This window comes from Protopterus annectens, chromosome 7.part0 (assembly GCF_019279795.1).
Source record: "Protopterus annectens isolate FY-2018-M chromosome 7.part0, PAN1.0, whole genome shotgun sequence".
NCBI classification, from domain to species: domain Eukaryota; kingdom Metazoa; phylum Chordata; order Ceratodontiformes; family Protopteridae; genus Protopterus; species Protopterus annectens.
The window spans coordinates 1,119,662,671-1,119,684,604 of record NC_056739.1 but is presented as its reverse complement, the minus strand read 5'-3'; the positions used below and the strand labels follow the sequence as shown (position 1 = coordinate 1,119,684,604).

At 40.0% G+C, this 21,934-nt stretch overlaps 1 protein-coding gene across 1 annotated transcript in view; it reads right to left on the bottom strand.

The window, feature by feature from the left end:
* Window positions 1-21,934, bottom strand: part of SPG11 (SPG11 vesicle trafficking associated, spatacsin) — a 2,547,571-nt gene that overhangs the window by 1,369,666 nt on the left and 1,155,971 nt on the right. Inside the window, exon 16 of the mRNA XM_044077700.1 lies at window positions 7,535-7,738. Coding sequence (XP_043933635.1) covers window positions 7,535-7,738 — 204 coding nt within the window. The remainder of the gene's footprint in view (window positions 1-7,534; window positions 7,739-21,934) is intronic.

Sequence of the window (21,934 nt, the reverse complement as noted above, 5' to 3'; positions counted from 1 at the left end):
CAGAGTGTTGTTCACCTGTGGTCCAAAGAGAAAGGAACCATCAAAGGGGATGTTGGTGAGTGACACTCTAAAGGGTTCCTAAAAATTACACAGCCGCATCCATGCGTGTCTCCTAAGGGCCACATCTGTACCTGCAGCTCTACTCGCACCATCGGCTGCATAGGAAATGAGCCTCATGGAGGAGTTGACTACAGAATTAAGGGTAGCCAGCTGAGAAGCCACTTTAGCTTGAGCCCCTTCAGCTGATGGATCTTGAAGGGTATCTCTGAGCTCTTTAAAGGAGATCCCTCTGAAGCCAGGTAAAATGGCATAAGTAATTCAGTGACCTCATAGAAAAGGTCACTAATGCAAACATTCGCTTCCCGTATCTGCCCATAGTCCTAGACTCCTTGTTAGGAGGATGGACAGAAGAAGAAGTTTCTGCTAACTCTTTTTTTTAGTGGCTGCTGCTACCACCATGGCATCCACAGGAACACCTTTGGTAAGGAACTGCTTATCAAGGGGTGCAGTGATAAATTTGCCAGGTCTCCTCGGGGTTGGTTCCACGGTACCCAGGGCTGACCAAGCCTTTTGAGCCACCACTGACATTAGTGGAACGAAAGGTGGAGAAACCCAGGAGGTGGAAGGTCGGGAACCAAACGCATCCAGGAATACAGACTCATCTTCAGTAGGGGCTAAAGGATTCCAGTTCCCCCTCTGCTTAAGCATTTCGAGGATGTCCGAGAAGGAAACATCTTCAGAGGGGGATCTCGGGGCCCCTTCCGAATCATCTAAGTCTGTATCAGAAGTGACAGACTTAGGGGAGTCAATGTGCTTCCTCTTGCACTTCTTCTTCCAAGGGGGCTCCTCTGAATGATCAGGGGAGGCCTCGGAAGAAGAGGAAACACCCAATGGGGTGCCCTGGAGCGCCGGATCCCCACACTTGGGGTCTGGAGGAGGAGCAGAGGTTCATAGGTTGATACTAGGCTATCTGCCCTAAGGCATTTACAAGTCTAGCCAGTGTGTTTGGCTTTCGCCACCCTTCTTAGATTAGTTGACTGTGCCTCTGTATAGTAGGTCACAGAAGACAGCCCATTTAAGGTTAGTTTACCGTGCGCCTCTGTCTAGTAGTGACACAGAAGAGATCCCAGGGGTAAATTTACAATCTCCCATCCAAACGTCAAGATTCTTCTTGAAGAGGGTCATTGAGGGGCTCTGTCTGACATGGATTGGGATTTTGTTCCAGAGTGAGGGGAGCCTCTGGGATATGAATCTGTCCCTCCAGCATGTTCTATTTATTTCTGTGCTGAGGTTTAAGTCACTGGAGCATGTAGTTCTGATGGATTTGGATTTCTTGAGGTGGAGCATGTCCATTAATTCTGGGTTGGACATGGCTTTATATGTCAGGCACAGATCGCCTCTGAGTAGGTGGTAAGCAACTGAGTAGAGCTGGAGTTTCTTTAGCCTAACTGCGTAGGACATCTGTCTGAGTCCCTTGATCCCCTTGGTGAGGTATTTTTGGGGTCTTTCTAGTTGTAGCAGGTGTCAGGTAAGGTACATCCCAAATGGGGCATTGTATTCAATTATGGGCCTGATGAGTGATGAGTAGAGGGGCACAATGACCTCTCTTGATCTAGATGTGAACCCCTTCATGATAAGGTGGGCTATATAGAATGTCTTTCTACCCACTTTGGCAATGTGATTGTCAAAGGAGAGATCTACTTGGGTCCCCAAATCCCCAATTACTTTTTCCATACTTAATGGATTACCACCTATGTGGTAATTTGTGGGGCACTTCGTTTTTCCCAAAGGGGATGACTATGCACTTTTTGGCATTTAGCTTTAGGCCATGGCTCTGGCACCAGTTATCTGTCTCTGTGAGACCTTTTCGGAGGATGCTTGTGTCAGCCGGTGTGTCGATTGACGCAGGCACTATAGAGGACGGAGCCAGTGGGGTCGATCGTGGAGCTGACTCAGAGGCCAGCACACTCCTCATGACATTGAAGGCATCCCTGCCACGATGCAGAGAAGGCTCCGGTTCCGAGGAAATCGGAATCCTTCTCTGCACCAAGGGAGATGGCTCCGAGGCCGATGTAGGAACCGAGCTCACCTGCGCTGAAGCTCCGAGAGGGAGAACGGGGTCGGACAAGGGTCCGATGCCACTCGCCCCCTTGGAGCTGACGAGGGAGCCTCAGCACCCAGATCCCTTGACGGATGGCACCATCGATGGAATTGGAGCAGACGACGGAACCGAAGGAGAAATAGTTATTGGAGCCGACGGTTCCACGACTCGAACCCCAACAAACTCCAGCTCAGAGTTCAATGGAGTCGGAGGAGGAATATCGATAGAAGTGGACAGAGCTGACACCTGTTGAGGAGGGCTGGACAACATCTTGGCAAGTGCCTGCAACTTCGGCAACCTACTGACCACTCTCTCCACGTTGTGATCCGAGAGCCTAGAGGACCGAGAGGAATGGGAAGATCTGTGACTGCGCTCACTCTGCAGCAGGGGAGACAGAGGAGCCAAATGTATGGATTCCAGAGAAGGGGACCTCAGTCTCTTGTGGGTCCGCAATGGCTCCGAAGATTCTGAAGGAGCTGATGGGGAGATAGTCTCCTCAGTTCCGGCCAGAACTGAAGTAGCAGGTAAAGTTTGAACTAATGACGGCTCCGAGCTTGGAGGCGACTATTTGGTCGGTTTCAGGGATTTCACAGGCTGAGCCTTGGCCGGTGAATCCTGGAGCTCTAAAAGACCCCTAAGAATAAGCTTATTCTTACGCTCCTGCAGAACTCTTGGACTAAATGCATGGCATATAGAGCAAGAGTCCTGCAGGTGCACTGAGCCTAAGCAATAGATGCAAGAAGTGTGCCCCATCTGTCAGAGACATTTTCTGACAGCATGAGTCACATTTCTTGAATCCAGACACCTTGGATTCTTTAGACATATCCAACAAAATACCTGAAGAGATACTACACTGATTTTCGGCCAAAAGGCCGAACAGAGATAACAAATTACCACAACACTAACACAAAAAAGGAAAAACACAATATACTACAGCTAAAGATTGTTTTTTTTTTTTTTTAAACTAGCTAAGAAGCCTCTAACTTAAACAGCTACCTAAAAGTAAGATAGAAGGAAAGCCTTAAGCCAAACGCTAATCTACAAGAAGGGATGGGGGAGGGGGAGAACTCAGGGTAAGGACTACAAATACACTAAGCTAACACAAGTTATAGAGACTACAATTAAAACAATAACGCTCAGAAAAAAACACTAGTCTTACAATAAAAAGTTCAATAAGAAACTTATACGAACCTGAGCCAGTAAAAACACCACCTCGCAGCTGAAGTGGCAAACGAGATCTGGGTAGCTAGCGCTAGGCATCATGGGATAAGGGGTAGCCTTGAGCCAGTAAACAGCTCTCGAGCTATAGAAGATGACCAAGTCGGAGCCGAGGATCGGCTCCGATCCCAACCAGCAAGAAATGAAGGCGAGATAGACAACTTAACATCATCCTTTACATGGGCCTACAAAGGGCTTTTTCCACCAGAAAATATTGTTCTTGTGTGTTTGTGACCATCTGATTGAAAATGCAAGGGAACCATTAATCTTTTATTTTATGTTCTTGACAGAAAAAAACATTTAGGCAAAACATGCCTTGGCAAATGAAAAAAAGGCATATCTGACAGCTTATTAAAAAGAGCACATGACTGGAACTCCAGATGATATGTTTCAGCTAGTTTTGTTTTATGCTGAAGCTAAAACAGGAGGATGATATATAGAGAAGATTATGGTAGATGGGTCTATATTACTGTGCCGAAAGACATGTTCGCCAAACATGTCTTAATCGACACGGAAATATTGACTTGTCAAAAACCCGAACGGCCGAGTCAGCAATTTTTTTCCCGGGGGGGGGGGGGTAATCGCTCGGCCATCATTGGAGATTTACCCTTTTCCCCACTGTAATGTGATGTCGGAGTTGGTATATTTAGTTAGGGGTGTGGGGGGGGGGGTGTTGAAAGTGTGTTTTTTTTTCTGTATGGCTGAGTGATTTTTTTTTTCCCCCCTGGAAAAAATTCACTAACTCGGCCATTTGGGTTTCTGACAAGTCGATATTTTCGTGTTGATTAAGACGTGTTCGGTGAACATGTCATTCGACACGGTAATATAGACCCATGGTAGATAACTACTGGACATCAATCTGCGTTGCATGCAGGGTGGAGGATTACCAACAGAGTTTACAGCTCATTCCATAAAATAATCCAGTGTCTCACAAGCATCTCCTATTCTAACTAAATGCCCTCTTCCAGAAGTATAATAAAAATGTTAAAAGTGCATAAAGGTGTAAAAGAACCGGCAATGATTGCAGAGACAGAAACAAATGGTACCACCACTGACATTGCACTTGGCACAACTTCTAGGTGTCATCATAGACTAAAACCTCACATACGACCTGCACATCCAGTCCATCATCAAAAAGACATCAAAAGCTTGGCACTCTCTACCGACACAAACATCTACTCAGTACATCAGCCCGACTTTCCCTTGCCACTTCTTTTCTATTACCCTCTCTCTTTATATGGTTCCCCCCTCACCAACTTTCAGTCCTCTCTAAAGTCCAAAATAGACTCCAGCTACAAAAAATTGCTAAATTTGTAATGAATGCCTCCTACTTATCCCACCACTGCTTATTATTTAACCTAAAATGACTTGAATTCCTCAACTATCTCAGCTTTATCCAACTAACTACAGCTCACAAACTCATTCATAATCCATCCATTCAGGTACTGTCGTAGCCTACCTTAATATCATACCACCACTTAGATCTGCAACAATATCCACCGACTTTGCAGATTCCTGCAACCGGACTCGTGTAGCCAATTGTTAGGTTAACGTTTGAAAAGTAAGTATCTAGTCTCTGATTAATTCCTATATCCACTTTGCACCCACTGCAATGTGTCCTATATAAATTTTGCTAGATGAAAACTACTCGTGTAGAATGTTCTCATGTATACACTCTGTTGCTTGTATAATATCTTTGATTTGAGTGATTATTTATGTACTGTTTTTTTTTCCACCAGTTGTATAAGCTGCCAATAATATGTACTAAATGTCTTTATTAATGTAAATTCTGTATCGTATGTGAAATGTCTTGTATGTTGAGCTTTTCTCCCCGGGACTCCACTGAAAATGGGAACTTCTGGCCCAGCTGGACCATCCTGGTAAACAAATGCAAATAATAAATATTCCAGTCTTGGCTGGAGAGTGCGTAGTTTCCAATACAAGTATATCTCACGCAAGTCTTGGGAGGTAAGAGGAGAGGGTTGTCAGTGTACGTGAGGCAGTTGTTACATTGCCTCAGGATGCCCAAGCTCACCAAGTTAATAGGAGAAAGCATAGGGAACTGACCTTTAGACATGCCTGGAGGGGTGTGCATTGATAAGTACTGGAGCCATTTCCTTGTAGAACATTTAGTGCTGGTAGCACTTTTGTGTGCTACAATAATTGCTACAAGAAATTTGGTAAAGTGCTAGACTAATAAGCTAGTAAAAGTGCAGGAGTGGAGAAAACTAGCAGATCTAAGGGAAAAATTGAAGGGCATACTTTTTGGCACTGCTCAGAAGCTTACAAAAAGTCCTGGATACAGCAAGTCTGTATCTGGACTACACTAGTTCCAGGAAAGGGAGGAAACATTGTGTGTGTGTGTGTGTGTGTGTGTGTGTGTGTGTGTGTGTGTGTGTGTGTGTGTGTGTGTGTGTAGAAAGTGAAGAGAGAATTGGATATTCAGAAGCTACAGGAGTGGGCCTTTACTAAGTTCTCACTATAAACAGTAGAATGAGCTGATGTTATGTGACGGGGGGGGGGTCCAGTATCAACTTTATACCAGAGGCGGGCAACTCAAAGCCACCAAGACTTAAGTCTGCCACAAGAACTGGGCAGGGGTGGGTGGGAAAAACAGTTGTACAGATTACAGAGATATTAAATGAAAAGTGAAGATAACTGAGAATAAACACATCTTTTCCCAGTATTGTAGTAGGTCAGTCTCTCTACAGCTTAGAACAGATTCAGCAAACAGGTATATCTGATAAAAGGAGGGTGGCCTAATGGTTAAGGTGTTTGCCTTACAAACACAAGGTGCAAGGTTTGAGTCTCACGAGGGATAATTGGCTAGGCATAAAATGACTCACAAGGGCAATTAGCCTAGTATTAATCTATGAACCTATGAACCTAAGTACAGTTTTTCAAATAACCTTGCCTGTGAAAGGCCAGTGTTAAGGAAGCTAACACTAGCACAGAACAAAGAAAACTGTGTGACATAACACAGAGATGTAGAAAGCCAAAATCCTACTTTTTTCTATGATCTGATTTGGCTATGGAACTTGATTTCCAAACGTCTTCAGAATGACAAAGATGGCTCACATGTAAGCAGGCACTTCTACAGAACACAGGGAGTGTAAGTAGATATAATGGAAGTACTGCATGTGAAAATGGACAACAGAGCTGAAGGAGGTACACGGTTTAGTAGAATGCAGCTAATGAAGCTAGCTGCACACATGTGAAAAGACTAGACAGATCATGTCATTTAAATTACTCAGAATTCATTTATGTACATGAAATACAGCATATACACTATTTAAAAAATTTTTTGCCAAGCTTCCATAACCTTGTGCCTTGTTCTGTCCTATTACAAATGCATTCACTCTACCATCCTATGTGTACCCCAACAACTTGTCAAGATGGTAAGAAATGGAGATCTAAAAATCCATGAGCACACGTGTGCAGGTGTCAGTTTCCTGACTATGCTGCCACAATCTTCGAGGACATGCTCTGATACAATGCCATGCAATGGTGACATCTTTTGTGTATTCCCACAGGTGTAGAGTGCTGAATGTGCAACCACCTTGGTCAATCAGATGGAGCCCTCTTCTTGCCCACAGCAATGCTTTGGTCTCCACCAGGAGACACTCCTATGGCTAGAGTCCCAAGCTTCATCCTTAAGGTAAAGGAAGGGCAACAATTTATCCAAGCCGCTCTCTCTTGTCCTACTTCCTCCAGCTGGCCATATTCAGGTTTACTGACAACAAAAGCAGGGCTATAACCTCTAAACTAGTGGAACAGGACAAAATCAACTGCTGAAAAGAGAAGCAAAGCATTACACTCACCTTGCTCTGTACACATTTAGAATGTGTCAAACATCTTGTATGCAAACAAAACTGCTGAGTTTTCTAATTTGTGAGTGGGTGCAGGTGCATGTGTCTGAGTATTTGCTCAATGGATACTGCATGACAATCCACGAATGATTCAGAAGCTTTTTAATGTGTAAATCAACTCATTGCTAATACTTAGTTCAACTACTCCTCTTAAAGTTTAATCCAAAATGTATCAATATGTGACATCACATAAACATTTGACACAAATTCCCAACCTCATTACGAGAGTCTCCTGGCTTTACTACATTGGCTCGTAATTCAATAGCCACTTCAAAACTGTAGCCAAAATTAGAGCTTCTTTCAGACAAAGATTTTCAAGACCTGGTTTAATATATGAATCACTTACTTGTAAAAGTCAAGGTAACAGTACAGTAGTTGCTGCAGGCTGTGCTCCAGACAATAGCGGATAACCTGCTCATGGAAGTCTTGGGCTTCCTTTGTTTGGTATTTGGGAACTGTATGGGGGTTTTGCATTATTCCCTCTGTGTGGCTTAGTCGCAGCAGCAGTTTGTCAAAGTGTTCCAGTTCAGACGGGATAAAAATTCCTTTTCTGTTGACAAAAATATTGTCAAATAAGTCAATATATTTAAAAACTTCTGACAAAACAAAAAACTTTCACAACCAATACTTCATTTGCTTTGTTATTAAAACCTAGTCTACGTTTCCACTCAACACAGTAAACCATCTATGTTTTGGTACTTAAGGATGACATTTAGTTCTTGAAACAAACCAAGATACAGATTTGTTAACACAGGATTGGAAAAGATGTTCTACATACAGTGTATAAAGAAATTCTAGTCAAGAATTCTAAGAAAAGGTTTATTTTACTCTACTAAATACATTACTACAGTAGCAAAGTAAGACTGCACCAAATTCTTCAAGTCCACTTGCATAGCTGCAGTGTCATGGAAGTGAGCATAAAAAGACAGCACGCTAAAACATGACACTGGGACAACATTTAATAACAGTTTATCTTCCACAGTAAAAGAATGTACATTAAACGTCATACAAGAAATGTTACTTGCGTATTATCGCAACCAGATTTTTGCGCTAATCCAGGTTGCTTCCCGATGAATAAAGTGGTGCCCATAATCTATTAAAAGGCATAGAAACAGTGTTTTCTTTAAACTGTTTTGGTTTGTTTAGGCACTTTTATGAGTACGACAACTGAAAAAGTAAATAATGCAATGTAGGTTTACCCTTTACCGCGTCATACTGTTTAAGAACTGCAGATGATGAATTTACTTATATTCCTTTGAAACTGTTTATATCGCAGGAATGGGTAAACGTCAGCTGTGTTATACAAATGTAATAAAAGGATACGTGGTCTACATTACTCCTAACAATGCAAATATTACTCTTTTCCATATGGGTGTGTTTCATAGTGTTTTTCTGTGTGTTGAATGGAGTTCATAATGCTACAGTAGGAGAACATGTGCCTTAGAAATCACTTGATTGCTACTGCGGGCACATTGATTTCCTCCATGTGGTTTTAAGTCTACTTGCAGTACACAAAGCAGGAATGTAAATAATGATTTTGCATTCATTTCGGATTTTTTTTTTGTCTATTTTTCTGCAAACGCTGTGACTGAAATGCACAGCCAGCTTAAATGACGTCGTTTGGACTAAAAAAAAAAAAAGAGCAATAATCCACGTCGCAAACTTTCACACTCCCAGCCGTGAATTCCCAACGGTATATACGGCCGTTGACAGCACTGGCTAACAAAGAACGTTCAGTGGGCAGCCTTGCAATGAAGCGACATGCTTCTACCGCCAGCAAAGAGCATGAAGAAACAACAACACTATGTTGTGTACTTTGTTTTGATAGGCCTCCGGAAAACAACCTGTTTTGTTAAAGAAAACACACTATATTGCATTTCAAGCAAATTGAACATATTTAGTGATCGGGAAGCAACCAGCATTAGCGCAAAAATCTGGTTGCAATAATACGCAAGTACCCCATAAATATGTAATCAAGACCTTTTGAGATGCCTTGTTAATGTCAAATACCAAAGAACATTTTTGTTGGGCAGGAACTAGTCTCGCATATGATATTTTACTACTTCCTCTTCATATTTACACCAGTCCACAAAGGTAGAATTTGCTGGGTGTGTGGGAGTTCTAGCTATATTTACACCACACACAAATCAGAAAGCTTTATATACACCATCATAGAATAAATCTTTCATGGCACACAGTGCCATCTTGAAACTTAATGGCTTAAAGCTTCTGATTTGTAGACGCCAATGCCAAGGCAACAGCAACACACAGCAAACGGAAAAAAAGGCTGTCATACACTAGATACAACAATTGTTCTTCTCACTTCAAAATGCTACTCCACTGAGGAAACAACAGGAGTACAGAAGAGGAAAAAAAATGGAAATGGAAACTTAAGATCAAATGAAAAAGCCGTAAGTTAAAAGACAGAAGAAACCCACACAAGAACAAGTACCTGACCTTTGAACTACCACCTTGTAGTTATGTCCTACATAGCTGAATCTAAATCAGTGGAACACAAATTGTCTCAAATGAAATAATGAACACAAACTATTACACAAGTAAAGATAACAACCACTTAAAAAGTGAGCTGCCTTTTATGTATAATTCTATAATGCCAAGGGAATGTGAATAAAATACTTAATTTTATTTAATGCAACCATATAATTCCAGACATTGTATGTATGTATGTGTATATATATATATATATATATATATATATATATATATATATATATATATATATATATATATATATATATATATATATATATATATATGGGTCTACTGTAAAAGACCGAAAATCCACTTGTTCAAAAACGAACAGTGGACACTCTGTTAAGCAAAAGTGCACTTTCGCGAAGCACGGTTCAACGAACCGTTCAGGGAAACTGAATCGCCCGAAGCACACTACAGTGGGGAGGAGGGAATTTACCTGTTCCCCACTGTACTGCGATCTTGGAGCTGGTATACTTAAGTAGGGGGAGGAGTGTGGCTCAATGTACTTAGTACGTCTTTTTTTTTTTTTTTAACCTTTTAACGGTTCATTGAACCAATTTTCGTGAAAGTGCACTTTCGCGTAACTGAGCGGTCTACTGCTCTTTTTCGAATAAGTGGTATTCGTTTAAAAGCAGTAGACCCATATATATATATATATATATATATATATATATATATATATATATATATATATATATATATATATATATATATATATATATATATATATATATATATATACACACACACACACACACACACACACACGTATATAAAAAATATATGACAGCATTCCTATACAACTTGTTTTCCTGTTTTATTTTTGTTTTGTTCTTCTTTAAGGCTGGAAAACTACATTTCCTCAAAATAAGTTGCAATGTATGCGTGTGTGTGTACATACATACATACACACACACTCTACATATGGGTCGACCCTATCATTGGTCAGCACCTGTTTAGCCGACAAAATTTAGTTGACTAAACAGATGGTCAACAGTTGTGAGAGTAAACAATTCTTGTGGTAGGGAAATATTTCTTTTCCCTGAGATCTGGCGGTCTCAGAGTTAGTGTATATAATTAACAGGGGATGTGAGGGGTGCAAAAAAAAAATATTTTATCATAGTTGTTTTGTGATCGACTTCGTAAACATCAATATTTGGGTGTTTTGTTCAATTTCAGTACACACGCGCACACACTTTTTTTTTTTTCATTTAAAGTATTTACAGGTTGTATTGGCTGTAGGACATGCATGGTATCAGAAACCTACACTTGGCGGCTGGTGACTTCAAATCAAAGGGGGGCAGCAGGAGACAGCTGAATGGGTGGGGTCAACGGGAAGGGGTGCAGCCAACTAGAAAGGGGAGGAGCTATGCTAAAAAAACACAAAAACTGTAACGTTAATTAAATACGCTGCCCTGGGTGCCAAACCATCATTATGAGAGTCCAATCAAGACAAAATGAAGTGTAGAAGAAAAAAAAATATTTTATGCATTGGCTGCATGACGGCTTACTTAATATCTAGATGGAAACAAAAAGGTTGTGAGGCATGAAAAAATAAATTACTTTTTAAATATATTACTGGAATGCCAGTCAAAATCAAGTACAAGAAAAACAAGCAGCACTCAACTCAAACCACTTCTCCTTGCACTGCAGTTCTAATTATAATTTATATTCAGCTTTACTAAAATACCAAGTAACTTGCTGAAAGTAGCAATCTCTGTGATACCCCCACTTGTAAAAATGTTTCTTATCCACAAAAGACCTGCTGCCCGACAACAACTATCTACTTGTTTCATGGGGAAAATATGATCAAAGTAAAAAATGAAAAGCAAACAAGAAACAATCTTAAGATACATTGCTTAAAGGATTACTACACAGGTTATGGACCACACATGATAGATTGGCATTCTGTTTAGTTTACAGGTAAACCCTGCAAAGATGACTGCAAGTCTCCAACAAATGTAATGTGCTTCTTAAAATAATGTAATCCTGTCCTTTATTACAAACACTGTCATATGCATTTCAATACCCAAGGCTTGTATCTAGTTATGCAAGTATTCTCTGTATAGCAACAGAAAGGCTTTCAGTGTTGGCTATTCTTATCATTATGCTTATTAAAGCTTACTTGCATCTTACAATCTCAGACAAGTTTACCTGATGGTCGTTAAAGCATTGCTATTTAGACACAGAGCAATAGGCACTTTCTGAATAATAATAAGCATAAATCAACAGTATAAAAATGTGACAGAAGCCAGAACATTCTGCAAAATCAAGGACAGATGAAAAGCCACTGTAGTACTTGTGTCTACCTTGGATGGGGGGGATACTCTGCACATTTAGAATGCATAACCGCTCCTTGCCTTGCTTGGACACATCCAGAGTCACTACATGGGGGAGTGGGGTGCAACAAGTATATCACAATTAGAAATGTCTCTGGCTGACTGTGATGGCCCTGACACATTTGTCATACCTCTCAACCTCAGAGCAAGAAATCTGAACAAAAAAACATGTATAAAAGTGGGACAAAGGACCAAAAATAGGGACAATTTTTAAATATTGCTCTTACAAACATAGAAAGTTGATAGAAAAACAGGTTTTGCATAGGCATGAATTTTCTGAAAGGTAGAAAGTCTGTATCTCAAAAGTCTGTCATTATTTTCTGACTTTACTCTTCATAAATTATCTGACAGCCTTCAGCCATGGCTCATAAAATCCCCATAAAAAATTTAACGTACCTAGTGTACAACATATCTATAATCTGTCTCTGTGCTAAAACGCCATACCCTGGATCTGGAAATCCACAATAACAAATTCCCAAATTCAAATTAACCACACAGTTTCTATACTCTGAAAAAAAATCTAGAAAATATATAATTTATAACGAATTAGCCAAATATATACAAAAACACATTTACTTGTTCAGAAATGTGCAAGACTTTTGGACCGAACCACACATTATCACTCCCCCTGGACACTAATGGATGACATTCCTGTTAAATATGGACAAAGGTAACTTTACTGGTTCTGCATGTATAGACTTTACAAAAACTTTTGAACTTGTAAACTGCAGCATTCTCCAAGACATTCTTTTAGCAAATGGCATTAGACCAAAAGTATTTTTTTAGTTCAAAGACTACCCCATCAGACACTTCACTGTTGAAATCAAAACAACCCTCTCTTATCCTTTTACCCAAACAAAGGAGGCATGATGGTTTAGTTCTCTCCCCATTACTATTCTCCATTTTCATGAATAAATTCTCCTTAGACCTTCCATACCTTCCACTAATTCTTTATGCTGATGGCATACATGGTCAGTTGAATCACGTATGCAATAAGTAACATGGGCATACCTTATGCAAAAAACTAAATTTTTCATCATTTTAACATATCTTAAGACTGATTAGAATAGCACACATCTTAAGACGGATTAGAATGGCACCTTAAACATAATTATACTAGCAACAGCAAACAGCAGCAGTAAGAGAACTCAAAACACATAGGCAAAGCAGCTAGCTAAATTGAATACAGGCTGTTGGATATAACTGGTGTAAGAAAAGTTCTTTCTACAAGGCTCTTACCTCAAGTTTAAAAAAAAACGATGAGGAGAGTGACTGGAGACTTTCCGTTAACTCAGTTTCCGTCATGATTTACAACAAATAAAGTAAAAAGAAAAAGTAAGCTTTTTTTTAAGTAGCTAAGTGACCGGTCAGGAACCCAGAAATCTTTCCTCTCCATAGCAAAGAAAGCAGACTGCACTACTAGCACACCCACGTACCATATGGTTCAAGCAAGTAACCAAAACAAAGTACCTGTTCTGCACTGACTGCTAGTAGCTGGCTACTACTGATTGTTTCTCGCTCTCTTTCTGAAAAAGAGAGTGAGAAACAATCAGTAGCCATCCTGCTATTCACGTCACATACGTGACTACGGAGATGGTAGTCCACCCCCCTTCCACTTTACTGTACAGTTACCGCACAGACCTCTGGGCATCACACACTGATGCAGAGCTCTCCATAATCTGGACTGTCTTTACAGCACTCTGAGGCAGTCCAGCTTTACAGAAAAAGTAAAAAAAAAAAAAAAAAAAAAAACAGAACTCGCTGAACAACGAGCATGCGCAGTTCGAGTTCTGGGACTTTGCGAGTCAGTTGGACTTATTTTTACAGCACACGTCAGCCAGTTAATGTATAAATATTTTATTTTATACAGCACGTGTTCTTTTATTTTTCTTCACACAGCTGGGGGGGCTGCAGTCCTGCAGTCCGATGCCAAGAGCCACCACTGACTTGAACTTTAGTAAAGTAAATTTTAGCAGCAAAATAAAATGTGGAATCTTCACTGATATAAACTGTCATATGTAATTAGTAGATGCACATTGCAACTAAAATGCAACTATACAAGAAACAAATCTGTATTATAATTGTTTGAGCATCACACATTTTAAACAGATTAATTCTGAGGCTGCAATAACTAAGATTTATCAAAATACTTTGTTTAGATGGAAAAATCAAGATTGCTTCCATTTCTGAGACAGTGATATACTGTAATTAGTATATCTAGCATGCACAGGAGTAGACGATGTAGCTGCTCAGTGTTTGGAGCATTGCTGAGAACAGCTCCACTACAACCTGGAATATAAACTTGAAGTACAGTTGTTTAATATTTTATAACTTTTTCAAATTTCAGTTTTTAAATCTAGATACTGACTGGATGAACTCACTATAAGGACATTTGACTACATGGTACTTGATTTGTTCAACAGCTAGGTACCCAACAGAACACTGTATAAAGCAGCGGTACTCAACCACCGGGCCACACCGAAGGGAGTGAAGCAAAAAAGTGAATCTGTCTACTTAGGTGTGTGAGTGTATTTCTCTGTCTGCGTGTGAGTGAATGCGTGCATGACAGCAGAATCTATGTGCTTGTGAAAGCAGGAAAGACTGTATGTGTGTATGAGAGACTGAACAGTGAGATTGAGCGAGCCATAGCCATTATTTCTTACTCGCTAAGCAGCACTTTTTCTGTTTAGCAAGTGTAAAATAAAAATAAATGAAATGGAAAAGTGTGTGTGTGTGTTTCTGTCTGCATGTGTAAGTGAATGTGTGCATGAAAGCAGAACAGACTGTGGTGTGTGTGTGTGTGAGAGAGAGAGTGAAGAGTGAGAGCAATCCCTGGCAGCAGCATGAATTAAGAGGTTCATAGGTTGGTACTGGGCTATCTGCCCGAAGGCATATATTAGCCCAGCCACGCCAGTTGTATTCACCGCCCCTTTAGTAGTTCCCTAGACCCTTGTACTAGCAGCTAGTACCCTTGTCCCCTATCTAGTAGTGCTGTAGGTGTGATCCCCGGTGTGAACTTTCTGTTACCCATCCACCCATCAAGGTTCCTCTTGAAGAGTGATAGTGAGGGGCTCTGTCTTATGTAGATCGGGACCCTGTTCCATAGTAAGGGAAGTCTCTGCGAAGGGAATCTATCCCTCCAGCATGTTCTATTCATTGTTGTGTTGAGGTTTATATCACTAGAGCGTGTAGCTCGAGTAGATTTGGTTTTGCTAAGATGGAGCATGTTCAACAATTCTGGGTTGGACATGGCTCTGTACGTTAGACAGAGACTGCCTCTGAGAAAGCAGTATGCAACAGAGAACAGTCTTAGCTTTTTCAATCGTGCTGCATAGGGCAACTGTTTGAGACCAGTAATCCTCTTGGTTAGGTACCTCTGTGGTCTCTCCAGCTGCTGGAGATGTCTAGCCAGGTACATTCCAATTGGTGCATTGTACTCAATAATGGGTCTGATGAGGGAAGAGTACAGGGGCACCATTACATCCTTAGATCTTGATGCAAACCCTTTCGTGATCAGATGGGTCACATAGAAGGGTTTTCTAACCACTTTGGCAACATGGTTGTCAAAGGAAAGCTGACTATCTACTTGGGTCCCTAGATCCCTTATTTCTTCTTCAGATTTCAGGGGATTACCTCTCCTATGTTGTAGTTTGCGGGTACTCTGTTTTTTCCAAAGGGGATTACTATACATTTTTTTGCATTGAGCTTGAGACCATGGCTTTGACACCATGCATCAGTCTCATTTAGGCCCTTCTGGAGGATCTCCATGTTGGACAGAGACTCTATTATAGCACCCAGTTTGCAGTTGTCCGCAAACGTAGTCAGCCACAGCCCTTCCATGCTTGCCTGTACTTCTGAGAAGTATATGCCAAACAGGAGGGGCCCCAGAACAGAGCTCTGAGACACACCACTTTTTACTAGTCTTGATTCGGACATAGATCCCGCTACTCTTACTTTATGGGATCTGTCTGAGAGCCAGTTTGCGATCCATCTTGTGACATAAGGGCTTATGCCCAGGCTGGTGAGCTTATCAATAATACCTGAATGGGGAATGGTGTCAAATGCTTTAGCAAGGTCAAGGTAAGTCGTGTGTACCTCCTTTCCCTTATCTATAGCCGGAGTAACTGTCTCAAAGAAATCCACCAGGCTTCCGTACTACTCGACCATACCTCTAGCACAATAAATGTGGACAGAACCCATAGCTCTCAACCTCTGGGCAAAAAAATCTGGACAAAGACAAAAATAATATAAGGGGACAAAGCCCCCCAAAAAAGGAACAGATTTTAAATATTACTCTCATAAGCTTTGAAAGTTGATAGAATGTAAGCTGAGCAGCCAAGTGCTTCAGATCATGCGAAAAGTTCCACATTTAACATAGAAATTGCCCACTCTTCCACATCGAACAGTGATAGCTCCGCTACACAAGTTTTGATTGGTTTGTATAACGCAATTACAGCAAATTGGCATTGCAGTATACGAACCAATCAACTAACCACTCCTAACACAAAAGGAGCCAATGACAAGCACCACAATTCATCCATTCGTACACTGGTACTAGTTTTTGCACAAATGCAGTATGGTCAAACTGATAAAAGTCTTAAACAGCTAAAAATGTGCTGCAAGCGACAATACAAAAATGGTCCTGGAGGATGCACAGCTGTTGCCCCTTCTCCTTTCTGCTCACTTTGGAAAGGAACCTGGCAGCTCTTCCTCCAGCTCTGACTCTTACTGGTCCAGGTAAGTAAGCTTTAAATGTGGTTAGAAGTTGTTACTGACAGGTATGCCATCAGACCATTCAAAATGTTTTTTTTGTGGAAGCTTTTGTTTTATTATTTTTTACATGCCTCTCCCTGAAACAACCAGAGATGGGATACTTCAAGAACTTGAAACATCAGATAAAATTGCTAATGTGTTATTTCGGTAACATTGTAGGTGCTAGTTGCTAGTGCCTTTTAGATCTAATCCAGGTGCATGTAGCATACCTCTCAACCTCCTCTTGCAAGAAATGTGGACAAAGCCAAAAATAATAAGGAAACAAAGACCGCAAAATGGGGACAGTTTTTAAATATTGTTCTTATAAACTTAGAAAGTTGCTGGATTCATAAAAAGGTTTCCATTAGGTTTGTGTACATATCAACCATACCCTCGCAACCTCTTGCACAATAAATCTGAACAGAGCAACAAATAATAGAGACAGATTTTAAATATTGTACTTATAAACTTAGAAAGTTGCTAGAATAAGCACTGAAAACCCTGCTTCAATTTCCAGCAGCCTATCTTTGTGAAGCAGGGTTTTCTGTAACGACAGCAACCAAAATGAAATTACAGAGTAGACTGGACATAAGGAACACACTTCAGGTGTCATTGTCTCTCATCACCACTACATGGGACTGTCTCAAGCAGGGAAACAAGCTCAGGGCTCCCAGTGATTCTGCGTTATGGTGAGTTGTATTTATTATGCACTTTATTATGCTTTATTTTTATGCGTGTGAGATGGCCATTCCGAGGAAAATGGTCTTACATGAAACCGGTCCTTGGTGCAAAAACGGTTGGAGACTGCTGGTATAAAGTAATTGGACTTCTACACAGTGTTTCCAGGTAGAGGCTGAAAATGGTCCACATCAATTAAGACTCAACCGCAGTTAAAAAGTATAAATAAATAAATAAATTATATTATTACAAAGAAATGCTAAATTATTACAACCACAGACATTACTCTACAAAAATCCTAAATTGCAATGCAAGTGCAGAATGGACCTTAACTTTATATATTATAAAATATTTGGGTAAAAAATGATGACACAAAATTTAGCACCTTTTTCATTTAAAATTTCAGAAGGTTAAACATCAACATAAATAAAAAAATAAACACAGCATTCAGGTTATACATGGAGTACAGTTAGCTCAGATGATGATGATGATAATCGGGTACTCGAAAATCTTCGCATAAGAATAGGAATATCATCATCTGCAGACTGACTAATGCACAGACAATCTGGGTTTGATCATCAGCCCAGGAGCTGTAGGAGAAGCTTGGGAAGGGATGGGAGTAAGCAGTCAATGCTAGCATACCTACCCTGGAGGAGGGAGGTTTCCAGTCTGCAGCAACGCTAACACATGGGGAAGGTCAGGTAGAAAACACAAATATCGTAGGACTAAGAAGGCTATCTTCTTCTGCCAAACACAGCACAGGGTAATAAACAGGATTTGGCATATACATCAAATCAGGAACAAGCCACTGGCATGAAGCCACTAAAAAAAAACTTTTGTAGTGCACAAGCTACCAAGTGCAAAGAAGCTAGCTACCAATGGAAAAATAAATATGTTGGCTCGCCCATAGGATGGCAGCCCATAATCCAGGTATTTCACTTGTCTGCATTGGTTAGCCCTGAAATTAGGAAGTGGAAAAATGACACAATGGAAGACATAAGGGTTTAATGGTCATGTCAAGTGCAGAGGCAAAACAAAAAAAAAAACATACAGAGAAGAATAAGTTTATATACAGTCCTTAACAAATACAATCACATGTACAAATAAATAAGAAATCTAGACAAGTATTTAAAAGAAATTATTTTCTTCACTCATGTTTTCCCAAATGTTTTGAATGCTAAGTGGTCTGAATCTGGCAATAGATGTAATGTTACAGAGTAGGTAATTAATTTAAAGAAAGTTCTCTTAACAAATGTTTTCTTTATGTATTTAAATGTAGAGCAGTCAATCACTAAGAAAAGCAGCATATTCACTTTCAGTTTGCAAAGTGGTAGCAATGCTGTGAATTTTTGTAAAATTATACTTTCAACCATTAAAATTCACTAGTCACTAAACCTCACTAGATGCCTGGTGTACCTGCTTAGTGTAGTATAGGGATGGATCCCCAAATTAAAGAAAAAGAAAAAAAAAAATCAGCTAATGGGATGACTGATTCCCGGACTAAGAATCCCAGCAAACTGCTCACAACACACCCCTAGAATGTATAATCATCACTTCTCCTTCAGTCAGTATATACTGTTATCAAAGACTAGTAAGAATTTTTTGAGACACATATGTACTGATTACAGCTATTAAATCAAAAACTAACCCCAACTCAGAAGAATAAAGTCTCAAAATAGTGGCAAAGATGTCATCTGATAGGCCCTTAAACTCCAACCAACAAAGTGGATTAGAGGACTGCTCAGTTAGTAAAAACTGTAATGGATTTTGCAACTGAGATAATGGAAGAGTACCTTAAAGATTAAAACAACCAGGGAAACGGCCAGCTCTATGGTGCACAGAAATAAAACCCTGATTACACCAGAGGCACCCTGGGTTCGATTAGCAGCTTAGGCGCTGTAGGAGCTGACCAGGGAAGACTGCAGTCAGTAGGTATTGCTAACTTGCCCATCATAGGAGTAGTGAGGTAGCCTGAGCCTGCCGCTTAGGTGACACCTAGCAGGAGCACTTAAATGCTTCATTTGTAGAGTATGGGTTTAGGAAATCCGTGATGTCTTGGTGCATTTGCACCTTTGAATTGAGGTCTCTTTAGAGGGCAACAATTATGGAGTTCAGCAAGTTGCAGGTGGGGGGGGGGGGTGCTGTGCCTGTTCAGAAGGGAAGCTGTCTTACAGGAAAAGCAAGTTAGCCCACTCTTTACCTCCCAACTTTCGCAGTTGAAGAATGAATTGTACAAAAGGGCTTCCTGAGTAGCAGTTAACAGGTTGTAGGGCTCTCAACTAGCCTGATAATGCCTGCCTCTGTCCCCCATTAAATAAATGGGATGAATGGTTGCCAACACTGAAGTCACAAGGCAAAGTCCTGAGGGGATGACAAGTAACACTGAAGTATCTGGCATATATATATTTTTTGCATCCACCAACACAGTGAAAGATAACACTGTACAGCCTCTGTTATGTATCTTTAAAGTGTATTAATGCCCAGATTGATAAATCACTAATCCAAACAGTGCAAGTCACTAGATCCCATTGATAAGACTGAACAGTTTTCCTAATACATGAAGGGGAATGTCTGCTGAATTTGACACATATAAAGATCAAGATTCCTAAACTAAATAAATGTGGAGACCCTAGACTTCAATATTTGAGAGTTCAAGGCTATTATGGATATTTGGATCACAACAAGTAATCCAAGATGTGTTGTCAAGAGCCAGTAAACCATATTCCAACTACAAAAAGACCACATGCATATCAAAAGCCCTGCTGATCTAATCACCAGAAATGAACATGCGTATTGCAAGAATACACTCATTAAGCAACCATAAAGATCACCAAACATGAAAATAAGGGTACTACACCCCGTACTACTTATATATACCAACTCCAAGCTCACACAAACATGGAGGCAGCTGCTAGTATGTAATAGCTGTTATTTCTTTTTCATCATGCATGCATAACTGACAACCTGTCAGTGAAATGGTACTTTGGTATCACAGGGAGTAGCAATCACTGGAAGCACTGAACAAGGTCTGACTGAACAATTCTTCTCATCTAGTCCAAGACTGGGTGTCTTGTTACTGACTAGTCAAAGAATTCAGCTGCAAAATGGAAAAGCTTTGTGCAGTACAGTATTTACAGAAACCTAAGTCATGTTTCCAAATGGTTCATGTTATATTCTACTGCTGGTGATACTATAAGGATTCTGCAGGAAAGACAAATGTTTTTACAGACAAGGAGATAAGGATCCTACCTGCCAAAGTATTAACACCACTAGGCAACGTAGGAGCTCTGGTTGAATTTCCCCCAAAGCAAAGAAAAAAAATGTGGAAGATGCAGCCAAATACAGGTTCATATGCTTTGCAAGATAATCTATGCTCTGAAGTTCTCTTTAGGCTCAAGCAGCCCTTGAATTGTAATATGTTATAAGCCTTTTTTTGTACAGGTGTGATACAAGCAGGCTGGCATATATTCAGCCATGTGAATACTGAACATCATGAAAAGACTAAGTACTATGGGACTGAATTTGCTAATTAGGTGATACAGTATGAATCTGATTTGTTTCACACCAGTTAGTCTAGACTTAGAATATTTATATGCATTATTCTAGGAAGCAGAGCTGTACCTTTTGGGGGAGTTTAGAATTTCCAGCATCAATCAGACTAATCTGTCTTACAGGACTGCAATGTCTCATTAAATGCTTGCTAAAGTGATGGGCTAGGGAACTAGACAAGCATATTGGTTTTGGATTTGAAAACCTTTCTTTGCAGTGATGTGCTATATAGTTGTAAATAATGTATGAAGTTTACTCTGTATACCCATTCATTCTTGATCTTCAGACTTATGTTTATATGGACAAGGATTTGTTCTATCCAATGCCCCTCTAACAAGATGGCCAGAACTTACTGTTATTTGTTTTTAAATGACCTATTGCTGATCATTTGACAGACAAGTGCTCTTCCTAGAAAGTGTTCAGTTAATACAGTGATAAGTTACTAATTAATTTTCAAATAAGTATAGACCATGTAATTTTCTACATTATCAGAATAAACATTTATAAATGGATTCAACAGCATAAACCCCTTTGACATTTTTTTTTGGTGGGGGACCTTTAATGGCATCCTAAAGGAAAAATTGGATCTTCACATTTTTAACATCACTGGCTTAGCCTCATTCAACTCCAATAATAATAAGCATAAATTATATCTAATTCCATACTGACAACCTATTTGCAACATTTCTGCACACATTTATGATGCAGTTTAGATAAAGACACTTTCAGACCACTTGGCTGTTATTTTAACATGTCAATACTACAAACTATTTTAACAAGTGTCATAGTCTAATCTTAAACAACTGGGCAAGTCATACTTCTGCTGAACCTGTGGACATGTGCCCCAATTTGAATCCATACACAATTTCTCAAAAGCATTCGTTTTCAATTCTTTTCAAATCTTTAAATTTACTTCCTCCTGTATTCCTAGT